This window comes from Argopecten irradians, chromosome 11 (genome assembly GCF_041381155.1).
Source record: "Argopecten irradians isolate NY chromosome 11, Ai_NY, whole genome shotgun sequence".
NCBI classification, from domain to species: domain Eukaryota; kingdom Metazoa; phylum Mollusca; class Bivalvia; order Pectinida; family Pectinidae; genus Argopecten; species Argopecten irradians.
Genome location: NC_091144.1, coordinates 2,162,215 through 2,185,959, shown reverse-complemented (window position 1 = coordinate 2,185,959; position 23,745 = coordinate 2,162,215). Strand labels below are relative to the sequence as shown.

Here is a 23,745-nt window from a genome sequence, read left to right as displayed (position 1 = left end):
TTGTGTGCGTTTTTAATAAATCCGACTTTAGATATCAAATGGGTATCTGCCCTTGTGGGTTGGTATCGATTATGACGTATTTTTTTACGAATATAACGCCATATTTTTAGAAAAAAAAGTATTGATTGAGATATAACGTGTTTGTTGGCGTAACATCATATTTGTCAAAAAAAACCCAACAAAACCCCCCCCAAAAAAACCCCAAAAACCCCCCAAAAAAACCAACAAACAAAACCGTGAAACTGTACACAAATAATGACGTCACAATCCATTCCTTCCCGCTAGAGAATACTTTGTAAGTAGATCTATACAAGCAATATCATTGCATTAATTTGCTATTTCGAGACAAATATAACTACTAAATGGTTTGCCAGCAGGGGATATAGTAGTATGAAATTAAGGAATCCAACGTCGCTTAAAACTAGGACGGCTTTAAACTGCATAATCCGTATTTTGGACAAGGGTACAAATATTGTAAAAAATTATTAACTTCCCCCTAATTATACGCCAAAAAAGTTCTGAGTTCAACAGAAATCAATAATTTAAAGTTCGATATCCACAGTGTTTGAATATGCATATCACACCATTTTCAATAATTAGACGTCCACGTGACTTTCCAGACCAAAGAAATGGCGTGCGAAGTCTGCGCATTTCTAAGCCTTGGAGACATAGGTCTAACTGAGAGTTCATATTTCATGATGATGTCCCCGTGTTTTGAGTTCTGATATAAAGCGATATAAGTATATAGAAAGACGGAGCTCTGTCTTTCAGAAATTGCAGGCAAATGGTCTAAAATTGAACTTATCAAGACCCAAATCGAATATCTAGGTCTTAAGTAAGTGAAAAAGGAATATCTGGTGGTTAGGGACAAATGATGGCTTTGATAATTTGGAAGCTTCGAGAGCCGGTTAAAGAAGCTTTATCGGAAAGTACAGGGTTACCTCGTCTTTCAAGTGACCTGCTGGTTATACATGTATATTGGATAGTTCAATGGGTGACCTTGCTAGTTATACATGTATATTGGATAGTTCAATGGGTGACCTTGCTGGTTATACATGTATATTGGATAGTTCAATGGGTGACCTTGCTGGTTATACATGTATATTGGATAGTTCAATGGGTGACCTTGCTGGTTATACATGTATATTGGATAGTTCAATGGGTGACCTTGCTGGTTATACATGTATATTGGATAGTTCAATGGGTGACCTTGCTGGTTATACATGTATATTGGATAGTTCAATGGGTGACCTTGCTGGTTATACATGTATATTGGATAGTTCAATGGGTGACCTTGCTGGTTATACATGTATATTGGATAGTTCAATGGGTGACCTTGCTGGTTATACATGTATATTGGATAGTTCAATGGTGACTTGCTGTTATACATGTATATATTGGACTAGTTCAATGGGTGACCTTGCTGGTTATACATGTATATTGGATAGTTCAATGGGTGACCTTGCTGGTTATACATGTATATTGGATAGTTCAATGGGTGACCTTGCTGGTTATACATGTATATTGGATAGTTCAATGGGTGACCTGCTGGTTATACATGTATATTGGATAGTTCAATGGGTGACCTTGCTGATTAGGCTGAACACAGATACATCAATAGCATTAATGTTATACCAAAAAAAATGACGGTGAGGACAGAGTGAAGCTTGTGAGAAACTGTATCCTGACCATTAGTTGGAATTCCTCTGACATAAATGGACATTAACAATAAATCATTAAAATGCTGTTGTTGCGCAAATCGTTTCACCGTTGATCGCAATACATCCGACACATTATAATCCAATGTCCCGATATAGGCCCAAGCACAAAGGCGTCTATTTATTTTTCCCCAAATCACTCCATCAGAAAACACACAAACATATCTTTACCCATATGTCAATTTGCTCTTTTGTGCAAAAACAAATAAAGCTATAGAAATACCAGTCAGTCGGGTATACGGCACACCTGGCAGGTGATAGGCGAGGGGTGACTGACAGCCCACGCGAGCAACACACTCCAGGGTGGGGCGCTTGAACGGGAATAAAGCACACTCCGTGGTGGGGCGCCCTAACGGGAATAAAGCACACTCCAGGGTGGGCGCTCGAACGGGAATAAATCACAAGTCTATGGCGGGGCGCCCTAACGGGAAATTAAAGCACACTCAAGTGTGAGCGCCCGAACAGGGATCCATAGTCATAAAGCACACTCCAGGGTGGGCGCCCGAACGGAAATAAAGCACACTCCAGAGTGGGCGTCCGAGCGGAAATAAAGCACACTTCACTTGACTCCAGTGTGGGGTGCCCGAACGGGAATAAAGATCCTACTTGACATGTTAGAAAGCACAAAAAATTGTACGAAAAAATATGCTAAATAATTATTCTCTTTTTACAGATTACATAAAGAATGATATTAAGCATAAAAACACTATTGAATGGCAATAAGATAATTAAGTCTGGTTATCAGTTTGACTTTATTTCAGTCTAAATGTGGCATAAAGGTTTCTTCCTCCGAAGATAATGTAATATGCTTCCTGAAGTCTCTAGGTGGGACTGAAGTAGCATACAGGCTCCATGCAACAGTGATGCAACATACGACCCCAAGTTTCCGTCTCAAAATTAAGCAAACCTACATTTAACATTCTTTGACAGTTCGCCTGGATTGTGATAATAATTATTATTGAGAACTCTACAAGAAACACCCGAATCTCTCCCTTCTACATCCTCGATATGACAAGGTGGGTACCCCTATATATAGGCTATCACTCGCGTGTACTGTTTCCATAGTTAAACAAATACATGCTGGCATATTTACATAAGATCTTAAACACATCCGGTGTACGTCAAGTTTTATAAAATAAATTTTAATCTAAGTTGGAGGGAACGAGCTGTTATTCCACCAGACAAACTGGATCATAGCAGTGAATGGTAGTCTTACAGCGCGTCACATCCATTATGTTACACTTTCAAAATACAGTATTTTGATCGGAAAATAAATTATCGGGATTTCGACTGCAAAAAATGTGCATTTCAAAATTTCACTTTTACAATAAAAACAGCTGAATTATTTTAGGTAATCTTTGAAGCAATTTCACAAGGCAATGGTAGTCACTACGATACTATCCATGAATCTTTTTTTTGCGAAATGCTATCGAAATGGCGTTATCCTTGACTGTTGGGCAGCTTACCACAACAAAATATCGAAGATTTCATATTAACTAATGTTTAATTACAATTTGAGCATTTCCCGTTCGAAGTTGGCACAGATGGTCAAAAACTGTACAAAGGGAGACTACTCCTACTTCACTGAGTACTAAAATCGCTAGGGGCATCTCCATCATAGACTAACTAATGACAGATACAAAATTTCTGTTACATTTATGATGTACATTATACGGTAAACATCTTGACCAGTTAATACGTACATCAACAGGCATTTTTTGTAGTGATGAAATTAGACAGATTCTGCATCTATATTCTAGTAGCAACGTTCAAAACGTAACTCTGTTGTGCTTGTAGCCTTTTAAGTGCAACTTATGCAGATTATGACTATCATACGAAATTGTCGTATCAAATCTGTATTCGATAGTTAACAGTTTTTATTTGTTTATTTCATAGCATGATGTTATGCGCCGATGTTTCAAGTTGCATTATTATATTTTTCTCTTATATGCAGATTGTGATTATTATACGAAATTATCGATTTACACGTCTTATGTTTGATACGTTCTTCAATCTTTCAGATGAAGTTCAGTCACGAATCCTAGATGTACCCTGTACATTGTAAATCTAATATTCAAAACAGTGATAACGTTTAGATGTGTAGCTCCACTGCTGGCTGAAAAAGTGAAATAAACCAGTTTTTTCCCAGAAATGAAGTCGGACGTCAAGGCCAGAGAATACTTATCTTAAGAAACAATTCAGTGAAGTTAATTTTCTACCAGTCCATAAACATATATTGTTTTCGAGCTACATGTACATGGACACGCCAACAAGAAATACCTTCAGTACTTTCATTTATAATATGATTCTTACTTGCAAAAAAAAAATGTAACTTGTTTCTAACTTTTGTCATGTAATAATATAATGTTCAGCTGGACACCCCATTACACATGCGAATGTCAAAAGTATTCTCAGCAAAATGTTTATAATAAATACGTTTAAATGTAAGGAAAACCGACCACTTGAAATACAGCATACATGTATGAAGTCCTCATAAGCTATCATGTTGATCTAAAATATATCACTAGTTACCGAAAAGGAGAAGAGAACTGATATTTGTAATGTGCGTGCTACATCCATTTTCAAACATCGTTCAGTAATAATATTATTAGTAAAGGGTAATTAACTTTCTGGTATATCTACAAATGTATTATGTAATTTAAACTGTCCCAAGGTTTTTCTACACGTTTGTTGATGTAAGAGTGATCTCCACTACTTTAACACTCTCACCTTTCCTGAACATAGATACCAGTAGAGCTGTTCGAGTCTTGGTTCATACAAACACATAAACACAAGACAGTAATGATATTATTACTAAAGTGTAATTAACTTTCTGGCCTATCTAAGTGTTCTACACGTGTATTTGATGTAGGAGTTATCTCCCCTACTTTACCAAGATAACCATTCTTTGTTGGTACTAGTCCTGGTTCATACAAACATATAGACACAAGGCAGAATTCTGAAATATATCCTCTTTATTCTTCATCTCTCCTTTCTCCCATTCCCAAAAAAGGACATAACACAAAATCGTACAATATAAATAATTTCAGGACAGGTCACAAATATTTGTTGTAAAAGCCTCCATTTTCTGTACATAAACAGTACTTTAAAAATTCACATAATCTTGTGTAATATAATATTTAACTATAAAGACTAAAATCATATTGAAATTCTGATCTATTGTACAAAACAACATTATATCCTGCTACCTGTAGTCACAATTCCCCTGCATCAACAGGTTTTCTGATCAGTTTAACTATTGTATAAAATATGTATATATATTGGGAAATTTCTACCATTCATTGTTAAGCACTAAAGAAAACAATCTGTATACAGATATTACTTCACTCTACATTAAAACTTTGTTCATGACTGCTCATACAAATCAATATAGAGAATTACTGTACAAACACACTAACTCAAGTTACACCATTCATTCCTATACATGGCAACTCGTAATGTACAAGTATATTATGTATGTTTTAACATTCAGAGTAATTACTAAATCTTCAGCAAACAGTATTTAGGTAGCCACTTTTAAATCAACTGTAGACAGAAATACTTCTTGTTTATAATTTAGTAGATCAGCCCCTCAACCCTTGATATCAATGTAAAAATACATTAGATTATTGGTATTACCGTATGCATTTTTTATTTATTGACACATGTTTAATTTCACTTCTTATCCATTTTTCTCTCTCTTAAATTTCGCCTCTTTACCATTTTTCTTTATTCAGAATCATTACCTTTGCAACAGTATCTTAAATTTGGTTCATCAATAAACCCTCTATAATTTAAATGAAAAGTTCTATGTGGAAAGGAGTCTTACTTGTATTTATGCATTTACATAATGGATTGAACGTATTTCAGCTGATCCATTCATTATTATACATATGAGTGTATATAAGTTGTGTGAATATACAGTCTTTACCAGAAAGAGCCATCCACTTGTTTGCTGTGTTAACTCCCTCCCATACATTACTCACTACAAGTTATATCATGGCCTCACCAACAACTATAAAATTGCGTAATGGCAGTATATTTTTCAACAAACAAAACTTCAGATCATAATTCATGTAACATATAAAATACACCAATCTAGTGGCAAATAAAGTCGATGAACTGTAATGATATCATAGAGTAATTTGACCTTGGCAGCAGGTCGTAATACATATACGGTTCTCTCGGACATGGTGACATTACTCTCAACTGCTACCAAGGGCAGATAACTCTACATCATGAAAAGACAAAGACAGAATTGGAATCAGAATAGAATGAAAGGTATGGAAAAGTATGATAATGTATAGCCACTACATACGATAGAAAACCATGGCAATCATTGATACAATGAAAACTGTCACATAGAAAATTTGTAATATCCTGATTGAAAATTTAGATAGAACTTACACATTGTAGCCAAGATAAGAAGTTATTGGGATTTTCTAGCAAATATAACGCAGAAAAACATCCATTCTACAGACAAAATCAAACATATATTGATAAGTCAAAACCTAACATTGTTTGTATATATTGCAGACCTTTTATACAACAAAATAAACACTTTTGGCAATGCATTGTTGCACTGACTTCTTCCCTAATGTACAATAAAATTAACTTGTAATCAAGCTTGATTATGTGTAGCTAGATCCCTGTATATCTAATAAACCTTGAGAATCCTATAAAGGACCGCAATCATTTGTTGTACTTCTTGTGGATAGATCCATGACCATAATCTATAGTTACCTCCCTTTTATTCATGTTTGTAATGTCAAATTTTCATTTAATTTTGAAAAAAAAACCTGGTTTGTTCCACGATCTTTCCTCATAACAAATAAAAGGCTTAATATAATCAAACATTAGAGACAGCATTATCTAAACATAAGCTTACTATGGCCATAAGCACTTAAAATTATCATGTTATTTCACATTCAAATACTAACCACATCAAGAAAGAAAAGATGTTTATCAATGTCAAGGTCAGAGACACTATAAAGAATGTGAATGAGGATCAATGACAAGGTCAAGGTCACACAAAAATAGAGATTATCATAAATGGCATAGTGATGAAATGAGGAAAACTGATGATGAGGTCAAAGTCTTTGTGTGAATGCCATTTGAACTGCTGTTGATTTATGTGTAAGGAAAAATGTCCTGATGACTGATGGTATCCATGGTTACTCGACCTTGTCGTCCGGATTGGGAGGCCCTGAAGACCCCGAGGGAGCTGTCGGGGGTTTCTTGTCCTGCCCCCAGGGACTATGCTGTAGGGCGGGACTGTTTTGAAAGTCCTTTGAGTCCTCTTCAGTGTTGTTAGGTTCAAACTGCGAATTCTCCAGTCTCGTTATCAGTCTCTCATCCTCATCACCAAACTCACCTCCCATCAGGGTGGGCTCCCCGACCACCATTACATCCTGTTGTAACATCATATTCTATAGGATGAATATATCAGTATTCCAATATTAGTGTAACATCATATTTAATAGGATGAATATATCAGTATTCCAATATTAGTGTCACAAATATATGAGTATATATATATTATATTAGTGTAACATCATATTTAATAGGATGAATATATCAGTATTCCAATATTAGTGTAACATCATATTTAATAGGATGAATATATCAGTATTCCAATATTAGTGTAACATCATATTCCCCAAGGGGGCCAGAGCCAAAATTTATACAATATATCAGTATTCAGTATTCCAATATTAGTGTAACATCATATTTAGTTCCCCTTCCCCCAAGGATGTTTGTGGCCAAATTTTCGGTTACAATCCATTGCAGAACTCTAGGACAAGTAGCGATTTATAGGGGATTTACCTCTATTTCCCCAATTGGGCCCCATACCTCCTGCGCCACCCCGTGGGGGGTCAGAGCCAAAATTTATACAAGTTCTGTTCCCCTCCCCCAAGGATTGTTTCTGGCCAAATTTGGTTACAATCCATGCAGAAACTCTAGGACAAGTAGCGATTTATAGGATTTACCTCTATTACCCCTATTGGGCCCCGCCCCTCCTGGCCCCCTGGGGGTCAGAGCCAAAATTTATACAAGTTCTGTTCCCCTTCCCCCAAGGATGTTTGTGGCCAAATTTGGTTACAATCCATACAGAACACTCTAGGACAAGTAGCGATGATTATAAGGATTTACCTCTATTACCCCTATTGGCCGCCGCCCCCTCCTGGCCCCAGGGGGGGTCAGAGCCAAAAATTTATACAAGTTTCTGTTCCCCTTCCCCCAAGGATGTTTGTGGCCAAATTTGGTTACAATCCATGCAGAACTCTAGGACAAGTAGCGATTTTATAGGATTGTACCTCTATTACCCCTATTGGGGGCCCCCGCCCCTTCCTGCCCCCTGGGGGTCAGAGCCAAAATTTATACAAGTTCTGTTTCCCCTTCCCCCAAGGATGTTTCTGGCCAAAATTTGGACGTTACAATCCATGCAGAACTATATGACTAGTAGCGATTATTAAAGGATATGTTGACGGACGGACGACGGACGGACCGTGGACGGACGGAAGGACGACGGACGCGACGGTCGGACGGACGGACGACGGACGACGCGACGCGCCATGACATAAGCTCACCGGCCCGAAGGCCAGGTGAGCGTAAAAAACAACCCTGGTTTGTTCCACGATCTTTCCTCATAACAAATAAAAGGCTTATAATCAAACATTAGAGACAGCATTATCTAAACATAAACTTACTATGGCCATAAGCACTTAAAATTATCATGTTATTTCACAATCAAATACTAAACGCACATCACAGAAGAAAAGATGTTTATCAATGTCAAGGTCCAGAGACACTATAAAGAATGGGTGAATGAGGATCAATGACAAGGTCAAGGTCACACAAAAATAGAGATTATCATAAATGGCATAGTGATGAAATAGAGGAAAACTGATGATGAGGTCAAAGTCTTTGTGTGAATGCCATTTGAACTGCTGTTGATTTATGTGTAAGGAAAAATGTCCTGATGACTGATGGTATCCATGGTTTACTCGACCTTGTCGTCCGGATTGGGACAGGCCCCTGAAGACCTCCGAGGTGAGCTGTCGGGAGGTTTCTTGTCCGGCCCCCAGGGACTATGCTTTGTAGGCTGCGGGGGGGGGACTGTTTTGAAAGTCCTTTGAGTCCTCTTCAGTGTTGTTAGGTATGCAAACTGCGAATTCCTCCAGTCTCGTTATCAGTCTCTCATCCTCATCACCAAACTCACCTCCCATCAGGGGTGGGTACCCCGACTCACCATTACATCCTGTTGTGTAACATCATATTCTATAGGAATGAATATATCAGTATTCTCAATATATTAGTGTAGAAGCATCATATTTAATAGGATGAATATATCAGTATTCCAATATTAGTGTCACAAATATATCAAGTAATTCCAATATAAGTGTAACATCATATTTAATAGGATGAATATATCAGTATTCCAATATTAGTGTAACATCATATTTAATAGAGATGAATATATCAGTATTGCCAATATTAGTGTCATACAAATATATCAGTATTCCAATATTAGTGCAAAACATCATATTCTACAGGAATGAATATATCAGTATTCCAATATTAGTGTAACATCATATTTAATAGGATGAATATATCAGTATTCCAATATTAGTGTCACATCAATTCATATCAGTTATTCCAAATATTAGAGTGGCAACATTCATATTCTACAGGATGAATATATCAGTATTCCAATATTAGTGTAACATCATATTCAAAAGGATGAAATATATTAGTATTCCCAATATTAGTGTAACATCCATATTCAAAAGGGTGAATATATTAGTATTGTGTAAACAATATTAGTGTAACATCCATTATTAGTGTAACATCATTCAATAGGATGAATATATTAGTATTCCAATATTAGTGTAACATCATATTCTATAGGATGAATATATCAGTATTCCAATATTAGTGTAACATCATATTCTATAGGATAAATATATCAGTATTCCAATATTAGTGTAACATCATATTTAATAGGATGAATATATCAGTATTCCAATATTAGTGTAACATCATATCTTTAATAGGATGAATATATCAGTATTTCAATATTAGTGTAACATCATATTTAATAGGATGAATATATCAGTATTCCAATATTAGTGGTAACATCATATTTAATAGGATGAATATATCAGTATTTCCCAATTATGAGTGTAATATCATATATTACATTATAATATAACATCATGCATTTCTATACGGATCAAAATATGTTTTGTCTAAGAAATTTCGTGAATACCTTGCATTTCAAAACTGTTAGTTTATTAAAAGTAATACAGTACATATGTAATATTTATAGAAAAGAGATATAATATTTACCCCCGGGACGGACGTTCCGATGCCCTGTGGACCTGGAGACCGTTTTTTACCAGCCGGTGGGGTGGTACTGTTGATGCCTCCACCAGCACTACTGGCTGACGCCTTTCTTCTCTTCCTTTTCCCCGGCTGTCTCGGATTGTCTGTGTGGGTAGGACAACAAAGGTCACAATTAATCACTCATGGTATTATTGATGAGATTACTCTATGTAAATTTTAATGGTATGTTTCTAAGTAAATTATCAAAATTATCAACCCCCTTCCCCCCTATCTATCTGAGACTATTACAATCAATGTAATTTGCATTTGAAAAGAAGATCAGTGCAGAATGGTTCAGATATTTCTAATTTGTTATTAACAAATAAACCACACAAATGTTTTGGATAGAAAACATGCCTAGAAAAGCTGACAATCAGACTTGGCCAAGTACTCAGCTGAAGATAATTTTTACCATTTGCTATAACTGTATGGAAATGAGAAAGATGGACAGAAGCAAAGACAAACACAACATAATGTCCCACAATTCTGTAGTGTAACAAATAGAACAGTAATATATGAAGATATGTTTACAATTCATATAAGAAAAACCTTTTCAAGAAAGTCTACCTGGTTTTCCTTTGCCAGGGGGCGCCACCATCCTCTGCCATTTTTGGAAGAGTGTGGTTTTGAGGCAGTCGCGTGGGTTAAGGCCGTACGCCTTGTGACGAGACATTAGTTCCTGCATCGGCTCCAATATTACACATAACTGTAACAATAATTAATCAGTCAGTAAGTTTTAAACAGAGTTATCCCCCCCGTCATTTACAAAACACAGTTATCTATTACACATAACTGTACCAATAATTAATCAGTCAGTAAGTTTAAAAACAGAGTTACCCCCCCCATCATTTACAAAACACAGTTATCTATTACACATAACTGAACCAATAATAAATCAGTCAGTAAGTTTTAAACAGAGTTATCCCCCCGTCATTTACAAAACACAGTTATCTATTACACATAACTGAAACAATTATAAATATAAGGGCAGATAATTCTGTAACAAATCACTCAAGAAAAGCATTTTATTCAAATGTATTGTATACAAAAATACTTCTGATCATTACTTACTTCCAATCGATTTCAAGTGTTTCCACTTATTTTACTGATATCCCTTTTTCTTTTGTAAGTACAGATTTACTATTATGAACAAATCTTTACAATAAACCTTTGATTATAAAGATTCTTTACACATGATTTATATTATATAAAGAGAAACTGAAGAGGCCTTACCCTGAGAAAGTTCAATGTGTAATTCGTTAGGCCCTGCCTCGTTATGTTTTTCGATAGTTGTTCCACCATAGCAGGGTCTTGCTGTTAAACACACAAATGTTGATTAAATGAAAACAGGTTTATTAAATGAAAACAGGTTTATCAATGTGTCATAATACATCATACTAGGTCACTGAATAGTATCCATGCTAATGGGGTGTTTCTAAATAGTAAACTAATATCTTTCTAGACTCAAAGGGTTTTTCCAATTAAGTGCAAACAACTACAACACTCTATCATTCTAATTAAAGGGGAGAGAGTATAGCTTAGTCTGCTGTGAAACCCCAATTATATTTTTTCTTCAGTTACAAAAGTTACTTACTTCACACCATTACCGCCATTGAAAAGTTTGAGCTTCTAATTTTACTTCAAGTTTAAAATATGAAAAATCATTTATTGCATCCCGAAAAAAATATGTGGCACTATATCCTATATGGCATGAAGTACTGATTGTGCATGCACCAAAAACGAAATAAATCATTTTATATTATTTCTTGTGTTAATTTATATTTATACATATATATAAACGATTAAACACTGATTATTGTTCAAATGTTGAATATCATTTATGCTCTATCGGCGGTGGAGCATCTTTAAAATATTTTAAAATGAATATAAAATCACAAACGAGTCAGCATGTGAAGTTAAAGCACAAATAAATGATGATGTTTATTTCCTCTTTGACAAACGGTTTTAGTGTGCGACTATTCCACCTTCATGTCTTCTTTAGAAGTGCATTGGTATTTCGTTACACCCTACCAATCCATAAGGAAATCTACAAAAGTAAATGTTATGGGAATGTGTGAGTGTTATCTGTGTGTCATGTGCCAACAATCTCACCTGCATGGCTATAACACTTCGTGGAATGAGCTCTCGGTGTTGTCTCACTTGAAAATGCCAAGATCGTATACGCATCAGGTCATCAAATGTAAATTCCAGGATAAGACGTCCCTCTGTCACCACCTACAAACAAACATAAATAACAACAATATCAGGAATGCCACAACATCACAAACATAAATAACTACAATATCAGGAAAGGCCACAACATCACAAACATAAATAACAATATCAGGAAAGGCCACAATATCACAAACATAAATAACAACAATATCAGGAAAGGCCACAACATCACAAACATAAATAACTACAATATCAGGAAGGCCACAACATCACAAACATAAATAACAACAATATCAGGAAAGGCCACAACATCACAAACATAAATAACTACAATATCAGGAAAGGCCACAACATCACAAACATAAATAACAACAATATCAGGAAGGCCACAACATCACAAACATAAATAACTACAATATCAGGAAAGGCCACAACATCACAAACATAAATAACAATATCAGGAAAGGCCACAATATCACAAACATAAATAACAACAATATCAGGAAAGGCCACAAAACATGTTATACTATTACACCGCGTAACTGTAACCAATATATAATCAGGTCCAGTTAAAGTTTAAAACAGAGTTTACCCCCCCCACTCATTTACAGAAACACAGTTTTTATCTATTTACACAATAACTGTACTAAGCAAATAATCTCTAATCAGATCCAGTACTAGTTGTATAAACCGAGTTTCATCCCCCCTTCATTTAACAAAACAGCAGTAGACTGTAAAAACATCATAATCCTGAAACAAATTATAAATTATAAGGGCAGATAATCTCTCAGGTAATACTCACATCTTCAAGAAAAGCATCTTATATTCTCAAATGTATTGTAATACTTCAAAAATACTTCTGAGATCATTACATTCTTCTCTCCATCTCGAGATTTCAAAGTGGATTTCCCCAATTTATTATACTGATATTCCCTTTTTCATTTGTAAGTACATAGATTTACTATTATGAACACATCTTTAACAAATCAATCATTTAGAAGTCATAAAGAATCCATTCTTGTACACATGGATTTATATTATATAAATGAAAGAGAAACTGCAGAGATGCCTCTACCCTGATAAAGTTCTCAATGTGTAATTCGGTAGGGTAATAGGCCCCGGCGCATCGTTTTTGTTTTTCGCGATAGTTGTTTCCACCATAGGCAGGGCTCCTTGAGCTGTAAACCACACAAATGGTTTATAAGATGAAAACAGGTTATATCAATGTTCCATAATACTTCCATACTAGGTCACTGAAATAGACTTCCATGCTAAATTGGAGGATGATTTACAAATAGTAACTCTAAATATCTATTCCTAGACTCAAAGGGTTTTTTTTCCAATTTATGTGCAACAACAACTACCAACACTCCTATCATTTTCTAATTAATAGCGGGAGAGAGTATAGCTGTAGTCCTGCTGTGAAACCCCCATTTATATTTATGTCTTCAGTATACAAAAAGTTTTACTTACTTCACCAATACCCATTACCGGGCCATTGAAACAGTTTGAGCTCCTAATTTACTTCAAGGTTTAAAATATGAAGAAAGTCATTTATTGCAATCCCCGGAAAAAAATATGTGGTCACTATAATCCTATATTTGCAATAGAAGTACTGATTTTGGCATTCACCAAAAACGAAATAAATCATTTTAATATTTATTTCTTGTGTTACTTAAAATATTTACATAAATATATATAGAACTATTAAAACACTGATATAGTTCAAAATGGAATATGAATATCATTTTTTATATTTTATTCTCTACCTATCAGTTGGTGAGCATACACAAACATAAATAACAACAATATCAGGAAAGGCCACAACATCACAAACATAAATAACAACAATATCAGGAAAGGCCACAACATCACAAACATAAATAACACAATATCAGGAAGGCCACAACATCACAAACATAAATAACAACAATATCAGGAAAGGCCACAACATCACAAACCATAAATAACTACAATATCAGGAATGCCACAACATCACAAACATAAATAACTACAATATCAGGAAGGCCACAACATCACAAACATAAATAACTACAATATCAGGAAAGGCCACAACATCACAAACATAAATAACTACAATATCAGGAAAGGCCACAACATCACAAACATAAATAACTACAATATCAGGAAAGGCCACAACATCACAAACATAAATAACAACAATATCAGGAAAGGCCACAACATCACAAACATAAATAACAACAATATCAGGAAAGGCCACAACATCACAAACATAAATAACTACAATATCAGGAAGGCCACAACATCACAAACATAAATAACAACAATATCAGGAAAGGCCACAACATCACAAACATAAATAACAACAATATCAGGAAAGGCCACAACATCACAAACATAAATAACAACAATATCAGGAAAGGCCACAACATCACAAACATAAATAACAACAATATCAGGAAAGGCCACAACATCACAAACATAAATAACAACAATATCAGGAAGGCCACAACATCACAAACATAAATAACTACAATATCAGGAATGGCCACAACATCACAAACATAAATAACTACAATATCAGGAATGGCCACAACATCACAAACATAAATAACTACAATATCAGGAAAGGCCACAACATCACAAACATAAATAATCAATATCAGGAAAGGCCACAATATCACAAACATAAATAAAACAATATCAGGAAAGGCCACAATATCACAAACATAAATAACAACAATATCAGGAAAGGCCACAACATCACAAACATAAATAACTACAATATCAGGAAAGGCCACAACATCACAAACATAAATAACTACAATATCAGGAAGGCCACAACATCACAAACATAAATAACTACAATATCAGGAAAGGCCACAACATCACAAACATAAATAACTACAATATCAGGAAAGGCCACAACATCACAAACATAAATAACTACAATATCAGGAAAGGCCACAACATCACAAACATAAATAACTACAATATCAGGAAAGGCCACAACATCACAAACATAAATAACTACAATATCAGGAAGGCCACAATGTCACAAACATAAATAACTACAATATCAGGAAAGGCCACAACATCACAAACATAAACAACTACAATATCAGGAAGGCCACAACATCACAAACATAAATAACTACAATATCAGGAAAGGCCACAACATCACAAACATAAATAACTACAATATCAGGAAAGGCCACAACATCACAAACATAAATAACTACAATATCAGGAAAGCCACAACATCACAAACATAAAAACTACAATCAAACACAACATCACAACATAAACAACTACAATATCAGGAAAGGCCACAACATCACAAACACAAATAACTACAATATCAGGAAAGGCCACAACATCACAAACATAAATAACTACAATATCAGGAAAGGCCACAACATCACAAACATAAATAACTACAATATCAGGAATGCCACAACATCACAAACATAAATAATTAACAATATCAGGAATGCCACAACATCACAAACATAAATAATTACAATATCAGGAAAGGCCACAACATCACAAACATAAATAACAACAATATCAGGAAAGGCCACAACATCACAAACATAAATAACTACAATATCAGGAAAGGCCACAACATCACAAACATAAATAACTACAATATCAGGAGGCCACAACATCACAAACATAAATAATTACAATATCAGGAAATGCTACAATATAACAAACAAATATATACAGAGACAGTACCAAAATCGATCACTTAAAAAAAAGAGTAATAAAATTAATATGTATTAATAGTGTGCGATTTTTTAAGTAGTACCGTATTTCACCGCAAATAAGACCCCCCTCCCAGAGAAGAAATAAAGGTCAAAAGTGGTGGGGGGTCTTATTTGCGGACAACCCGCCTGATAACATCGATCTATGAGGTCGCCATCTTGGATTCTTTAATGTCCTGTCATTGTTGTAACAGTCATATGACAGATGGGTAATAGCAAGATGTTCAAGTATCAATAATAATAATGAAGACGTGCGAGTAAAATTAAATCAAATCTTATGACAAATTAAAATATAAACAATACTAGGGCAGTTGTAACGTAAGTCTGAAAGGGAAACACACATTTTTGCAAGAGTCACGCGGACATTCACCAATGAATCAAAACGAAGAAACAGCATCATAAGCAATGTCACTTTAATCCAGAAGTTTTAATAATCGTATAGTTATTTTTTAAATATTTTCAAATTAGGTTATTGTTTACGATCACAACTACATCTCTGTCTTAGTAAACACGTGAATCAATCGCAGTGAATCGGAAGGACGATCGCCGTTCAGACTCGGGCCTATTTAAAATTCACTGCAAACGTTTACATATCAAATTTGTTCATAAACAGAAGAATTTAGACAACGTACATTCGTCTCAGCCAAATGAGCAAACGATCGTGATTTAACTTCAACGTGCCGACATGTACTGATGCAGTTGTTTGTAACATCGTTACACACATGTGTAGGAAAATGGCGCTGGGTGGAAGCTATACTTTCACATTTTCACACCGCGTCGTGTTTGGGAATTTGATCGGTATTGCTATTGATACGACGATAGTTTGATAATATTTCAGATATTAATCCAAGTATTAACTGCATTAAAACATCGTAGCAAGTATTTTTGTATCCAGAGTAAAATACGAAACTTTGCGGCTAATCATATTATACTGACTGCGTAAACAAAACATGGCGGCCGAAAAGTAAAGCATGGTTTCTCCAACTGATCGTGAACTACAGGTACGTTACGTTCACAAATAAACATATTTGAAACTGTAAATGCCTTTAGTATATATTTTAGGTAATGATTGTATTGAGTTAGAATCCACGACTGCAGAAACGATCTGCATCAATGACGAATATCTTTGCCGATTCATGTAAAAAAATGACAAGCCGTACGAACACTAAAACGTGTTGACCATGCCGATAGGAAGTGTTCATGGAAACATATATCGGCGTATTTAGTTGAAAATAGCCTCCAATTAAATATGAGCACTGTTCACAATTCGTATATATTGATAATTAAATTAAATCGCCCGTGAATTAACTTGAATTAAATGACAAAAATTACAAGCACACAAACATTTGTTTACTACGTGATTTTTCTATGCCGATAAAACAAACAAAAAGAAGTTCCGATACAAAGTCATTTTGGTGATATCTTTAATTACTCCATTGCTCAAATCCATCATCCAGTAAACTGAAAAATAGGTGGGGGGTCTTATTTGCAGACATCCCCCCTAAGTCTGAAAATGTGTCAAAATAGGTGGGGGGTCTTATTTGCGGGAGGGGTCTTATTTGCGGTGAAATACGGTAATGATGCAATTAGTTATCAATATTGGCTATCGATTATAGTCAACATTTTAACCTTAAAACTATTCTTGTCTGTTATATATCAGTATTGCCTCCAACTGCTTATTTTTTTTCAATGAAGATCGAGATAGCAGTGTAAAATATGTTTATAAAAGTTTAGGACAAACGCTGACCATGAATTCCTATCAATATCTATTAATTTCCACACACACGTGTGTCGCTACGCTAATGAGCCTGACATCCTAACACCAGACATTGATTTTCTTCCTATTTTTCTCACAGTGATAACAGACAGACAGGCCTGCTGAGTTAATGTAATTTATTCTAAAAGACGCAGATCTTGACTTTCTGGTGACTACAGTACAGGATATATACCCGATATCTGTATTGATTTACATGTCAGCCTCTACATATACACAATCATACACCGACTAATTCATTCTATTCTCAATATTATACAATAACTCATATGTTTTCTTAAATACTTCAACTCAAATTCATTAAAATATCTTTCAAAACTCAAAGAGCACATATTCTTTCAATCTTCTTTTTTTCCAAATATTGAAGAAAAATCAATAAGGATTCTTTTGTAGCCGAATATATCACTAAAACCATTGCTACATGTATATCTCATAAAGAGTGGGGACATTGACACGAGGCTAAACTTTTAACTGTACGCCCCACCACCCCTGGTTTAAACCCGAGTGTGGGACATTGAGACTCTAAACTGTTTGTCTGACCACCCCTTTTTTACACTAAAGTATGGGACATTGAGACTCTGAACTGTGTGCCTGACCACCCCTGTTTTATACTAGAGAGTTGGACATTGAGACTCTGAACTGTGAGTCTGACCACTCCTGTTTTACACTTGAGTGTGGGACATTGAGACTCTGAACTGTGTGTCTGACCACCCCTGTTTTACACTCAAGTGTGGGACATTGAGACTCTGAACTGTTTGTATGACCACTCCTGTTTTACACTTGAGTGTGGGACATTGAGACTCTGAACTGTGTGTCTGACCACTCCTGTTTTACACTTGAGTGTGGGACATTGAGACTCTGAACTGTGTGTCTGACCACTCCTGTTTTACACTTGAATGTGGGACATTGAGACTCTGAACTGTGTGCCTGCTAGATCACCCCTGTTTACACTAAAGTGTGGGACATTGAGACTCCGAACTGTGTGTCTGACAACCCCTGTATTACACTCGAGTGTGTGGGACATTGAGACTCTGAACTGTGTGTCTGACCACTCCTGTTTTACACTTGAGTGTGGGACATTGAGACTCTGAACTGTGTGTCTGACCACCCCTGTTTTACAGTCGAGTGTGGGACATTGAGACTCTGAACTGTGTGTCTGACCACCCCTGTTTTAACACTCGAGTGTGGGACATTGAGTCTTTTAACTGTGTGCCTGACCACCCCTGTTTTAAACTAGAGTGTGGGACATTGAGACTCTGAACTGTTTGTCTGACTACCCCTGTTTTACACTAAAGTGTGGGACATTGAGACTCTGAACTGTGTGCCTGATCACCCGTTTACACTCGAGTGTGGGACATTGAGACTCTGAACTGTGTGTCTGACCACCCCTGTTTTACACTCGAGTGTGGGACATTGAGCCTCTGAACTGTGTGTCTGATCACCCGTTTACACTCGAGTGTGGGACATTGAGACTCTGAACTGTGTGTCTGACCACCCCTGTTTTACACTCGAGTGTGGGACATTGAGACTCTGAACTGTGTGTCTGACCAACCCTGTTTTACACTCAAGTGTGGGACATTGAGACTCTGAACTGTTTGTATGACCACTCCTGTTTTACACTTGAGTGTGGGACATTGAGACTCTGAACTGTGTGTCTGACCACCCCTGTTTTACACTCGAGTGTGGGACATTGAGACTCTGAACTGTGTGTCTGACCACTCCTGTTTTACACTTAAGTGTGGGACATTGAGACTCTGAACTGTGTGTCTGACCACCCCTGTTTTACACTAGTGTGGGGGACATTGAGACTCTGAACTGTGTGTCTGACCACCCCTGTTTACACTAAAGTGTGGGACATTGAGACTCTGAACTGTGTGTCTGACAACCCCTGTTTTATACTAGAGAGTTGGACATTGAGACTCTGAACTGTGTGTCTGACAACCCCTGTTTTACACTAGGGTGGGGGACATTGAGACTCTGAACTGTGTGTCTGACCACCCCTGTATTACACTCGAGTGTGGGACATTGAGACTCTGAACTGTGTGTCTGACCACCCGTTTTACACTAAAGTGTGGGACATTGAGACTCTGAACTGTGTGCCTGACCACCCCAGTTTTACACCAGAGTGGGGGACATTGAGACTCTGAACTGTGTGTCTGACCAACCCTGTTTTACACTCGAGTGTGGGACATTGAGACTATGAACAATGTGCCTGACCACCCCAGTTTTACACCAGAGTGTGGGACATTGAGACTCTGAACTGTGTGTCTGACCAACCCTGTTTTACACTAGTGTGGGGGACATTGAGACTCTAAACTGTGTGCTCCACCACCCCTGTCTTATGCTGAAAATCTAATTATACCCATCTAATCAGTACCTTGGACCCAAGAACAATGTCGCCATGCTTTGCATAATTTGTAGCTGTCTGATATTGATTGTGATTTAGAAGTGTACTCCGGAAAAGAACCTCTCGCAGACTGAATCAACTTTGTCGTCACAACATGCAATGGTGATGATTCTGAGCCATAATTTATTTACAATAAATTTACACTCGTGAAGTCTACTTCACGGGTTCTGTGATTGTACTAGTCTGTTTCAATAAAATATTTAAAGATTAAGTTTTTTTTTTTTAACTTTCAGGTATTGATTAAGTTATAGCCCGTTTTCTAGTATTGGACACTGGATTATTTCACTTGATACAGATTTTGAAATATTTCCATTTTGCTCCTTGGAGTTCCTAGTACGTATTGGACACTGGATTATTTCACTTGATACAGATTTTGAAATATTTCTATTTTGCTCCTTGGAGTTTCCTAGTATTGGACACTGGATTATTTCACTTGATACAGATTTTGAAATATTTCTACTTTGCTCCTTGGAAACCATTTCATTTTTATTTTTAAGCTAATTATCATATGATTTATAATCACTTGACACAGAATTCTCAGTATAATACAGCCTTGATAAAATGTTGTGGAGATGAAAAGTGTGTTTAAGATTGTACAATGTATCCAGACTGCTACTTAGAAATACTGCCTGGGATATACATTTGTAAACCACATATACTGTATTTGCTATGATTGTACAGTGTTTTTCCTGCCTATATATTTGGGGCCGAAATAAGACCCCATTCCCAATTGCATTTCTTGTTATATTTTGTGCGATGAAACTAAAAAATTCCGGAAACCACATTAAGTCTGCACGAACGTCGTATTTTAGTAACCATGCATTCTCACACTTGATTCTTAGAAAAGCATAATTGTCTATTCTACCTTTTCCAAAATTTCCATAAACACCGTTCAAATTTTTCATTTCCTACTTTTATCTCACAAAAATTCCCAATTTTCACCAGGTGGCAATTTCCCAAAATACACAGGAAAAACAGTGTTGTAGCCCAGGACGCTTAAATAATTGTAACACAGGGGGGAGCTTATTAATTATGAACCAAAATGTTAATTGTGGACAATAGAAGTCAGCCACATTTTAACTCTTTCTGTACTTGGAGTAAATCAGTTGGCCAATAAATCCCCCACCCCAAAGAAACCATTTGAGAACAGAGGCTTGGGGGAGGCTAACCAATACTATTCCCCATAATTATTAATACAGAAGGTGGAAATATTACTACGGCACTGGTTTGTTGGATAACAAGAGATCCCAGAGGGATCTTGGCATTCGGCCACCAAAGAATGATCTATGTCTGACAATGGAAAGATGGATCTTTTCTCTACTTTTCAAACTTGAAATATACTACATATAAAATTTTAGACAGATCGCTTCAGTACTTTCTGTGAAATAGCAGTAACAAACTTCAACTATCAAAATCCAAGATGGCTCTTTGGCGACCATCTTGTTGAAAAATCGGTCTTAAATCGCATTATGCACAACTAGGGCCCTAGGAGAACCTACATGTGAAATTTGAGAATGATCCATTCTATACTTTCTGAGAAATAGCGATAACAAACTTTAACTATCAAAATCTAAAATTTTGTCTTTGGCAACCATCTTGTTGACCAATTGGTCCCAAAATGCAATATCCATAACTATAGGGCCCTTGGGGAACCTACAAATGAAATTTGAGACAGATCCCTTCAGTACTTTGTGAGAAATAGTGATAACAAACTTTAACTATCAAAATCCAAGATAGCTGCCTGGCTGCTATCTTGTTGACCGACTGGGCCCAAAATGCAATATGCACAACTAGGTCCCTAGGGGAACCTACATATGAAATTTGAGACAGATCCCTTCAGTACTTTGTGAGAAATAGTGATAACAAACTTTAACTATCAAAATCGAAGATGTCTCTCTGGCGACCATCTTGTGGATCGATCGGTCCCAAAATGCAATAGGCACAACTTGGTCCCTAGGGGAACCTACATATGAAATATGAGAAAGATCGTTGGCTAAAAATATATGCCTGTAATTTGAACATACTTTGTCTCTGGACCACTTTGTAAGTGAGATGTCAAGTCAATACAGATTTTAACACATTTGACATCTGTGGCCTTGAATGAAAATCAAGATCATTCACATAAACAAACTTGACAGCCCTATAGCCCTATACATCAGCATGTAATATTCCCAATATAAGGTGTCTTTGCTTAATATTAATATAGCGGATGATCTAACACGTTAAAACCTGGATATTTTTCAAACTTCAATACCTCTTCACAATCGACGAAAGCTCATCAATCCTACTTGGTTTGATATGGTATACGTACCTTGGTGAACATTGGTTTACCATGATGTGTCACCATGGTGGCTTGGTCACAGTCCAGCGTGATGGAGGTGTTATGGAACGATTCCTTGGGGTACTTGAGTATATAGTACAGATCTGTGACTCCACCCTCAAATATACTCCTAAAGTACCGAGGTATCAGTGTTCTTCCGATCGCTGTAAATACAACACAAAACATTAACCATCTACCTAGATCGCTGTCAATACAACACAAAACATTAACCATCTACCTAGATCGCTGTAAATACAACACAAAACATTAACCATCTACCTAGATCGCTGTAAATACAACACAAAACATTAACCATCTACCTAGATCGCTGTCAATACAACACAAAACATTAACCATCTACCTAGATCGCTGTCAATACAACACAAAACATTAACCATCTACCTAGATCACTGTCAATACAACACAAAACATTAACCATCTACCTAGATCGCTGTCAATACAACACAAAACATTAACCATCTACCTAGATCGCTGTAAATACAACACAAAACATTAACCATCTACCTAGATCGCTGTAAATACATCACAAAACATTAACCATCTACCTAGATCGCTGTAAATACAACACAAAACATTAACCATCTACCTAGATCGCTGTCAATACAACATAAAACATTAACCATCTACCTAGATCGCTGTAAATACAACACAAAACATTAACCATCTACCTAGATCCCTGTAAATACAACACAAAACATTAACCATCTACCTAGATCGCTGTCAATACAACACAAAACATTAACCATCTACCTAGATCGCTGTAAATACAACACAAAACATTAACCATCTACCTAGATCGCTGTCAATACAACACAAAACATTAACCATCTACCTAGATCGCTGTAAATACAACACAAAACATTAACCGTCTACCTAGATCTCTGTCAATACAACACAAAACATTAACCATCTACCTAGATCGCTGTAAATACAACACAAAACATTAACCATCTACCTAGATCTCTGTCAATACATCACAAAACATTAACCATCTACCTAGATCGCTGTCAATACAACACAAAACATTAACCATCTACCTAGATCGCTGTCAATACAACACAAAACATTAACCATCTACCTAGATCGCTGTCAATACAACACAAAACATTAACCATCTACCTAGATCGCTGTCAATACAACACAAAACATTAACCATCTACCTAGATCGCTGTAAATACAACACAAAACAT

At 36.1% G+C, this 23,745-nt stretch overlaps 1 protein-coding gene across 4 annotated transcripts in view; it reads right to left on the bottom strand.

Annotated features, from left to right (window-relative positions):
* Positions 1–4,675: 4,675 nt before the first annotated feature.
* LOC138334285 (LIM domain-binding protein 2-like) overlaps positions 4,676–23,745 on the bottom strand; it is a 56,423-nt gene continuing 37,353 nt past the window's right edge. For 3 of the 4 annotated variants that reach the window (XM_069282922.1, XM_069282923.1, XM_069282924.1), the window contains exons 5-10: positions 22,526–22,698; positions 12,219–12,341; positions 11,340–11,420; positions 10,674–10,812; positions 10,071–10,210; positions 4,676–7,147 (exon numbers count right to left, since the gene is read on the bottom strand). In XM_069282922.1, the coding sequence (XP_069139023.1) occupies positions 6,893–7,147; positions 10,071–10,210; positions 10,674–10,812; positions 11,340–11,420; positions 12,219–12,341; positions 22,526–22,698 (911 nt within the window). In that variant the 3' untranslated portion in view covers positions 4,676–6,892. The remainder of the gene's footprint in view (positions 7,148–10,070; positions 10,211–10,673; positions 10,813–11,339; positions 11,421–12,218; positions 12,342–22,525; positions 22,699–23,745) is intronic. The other variant, XM_069282925.1, reaches the window with a different exon arrangement.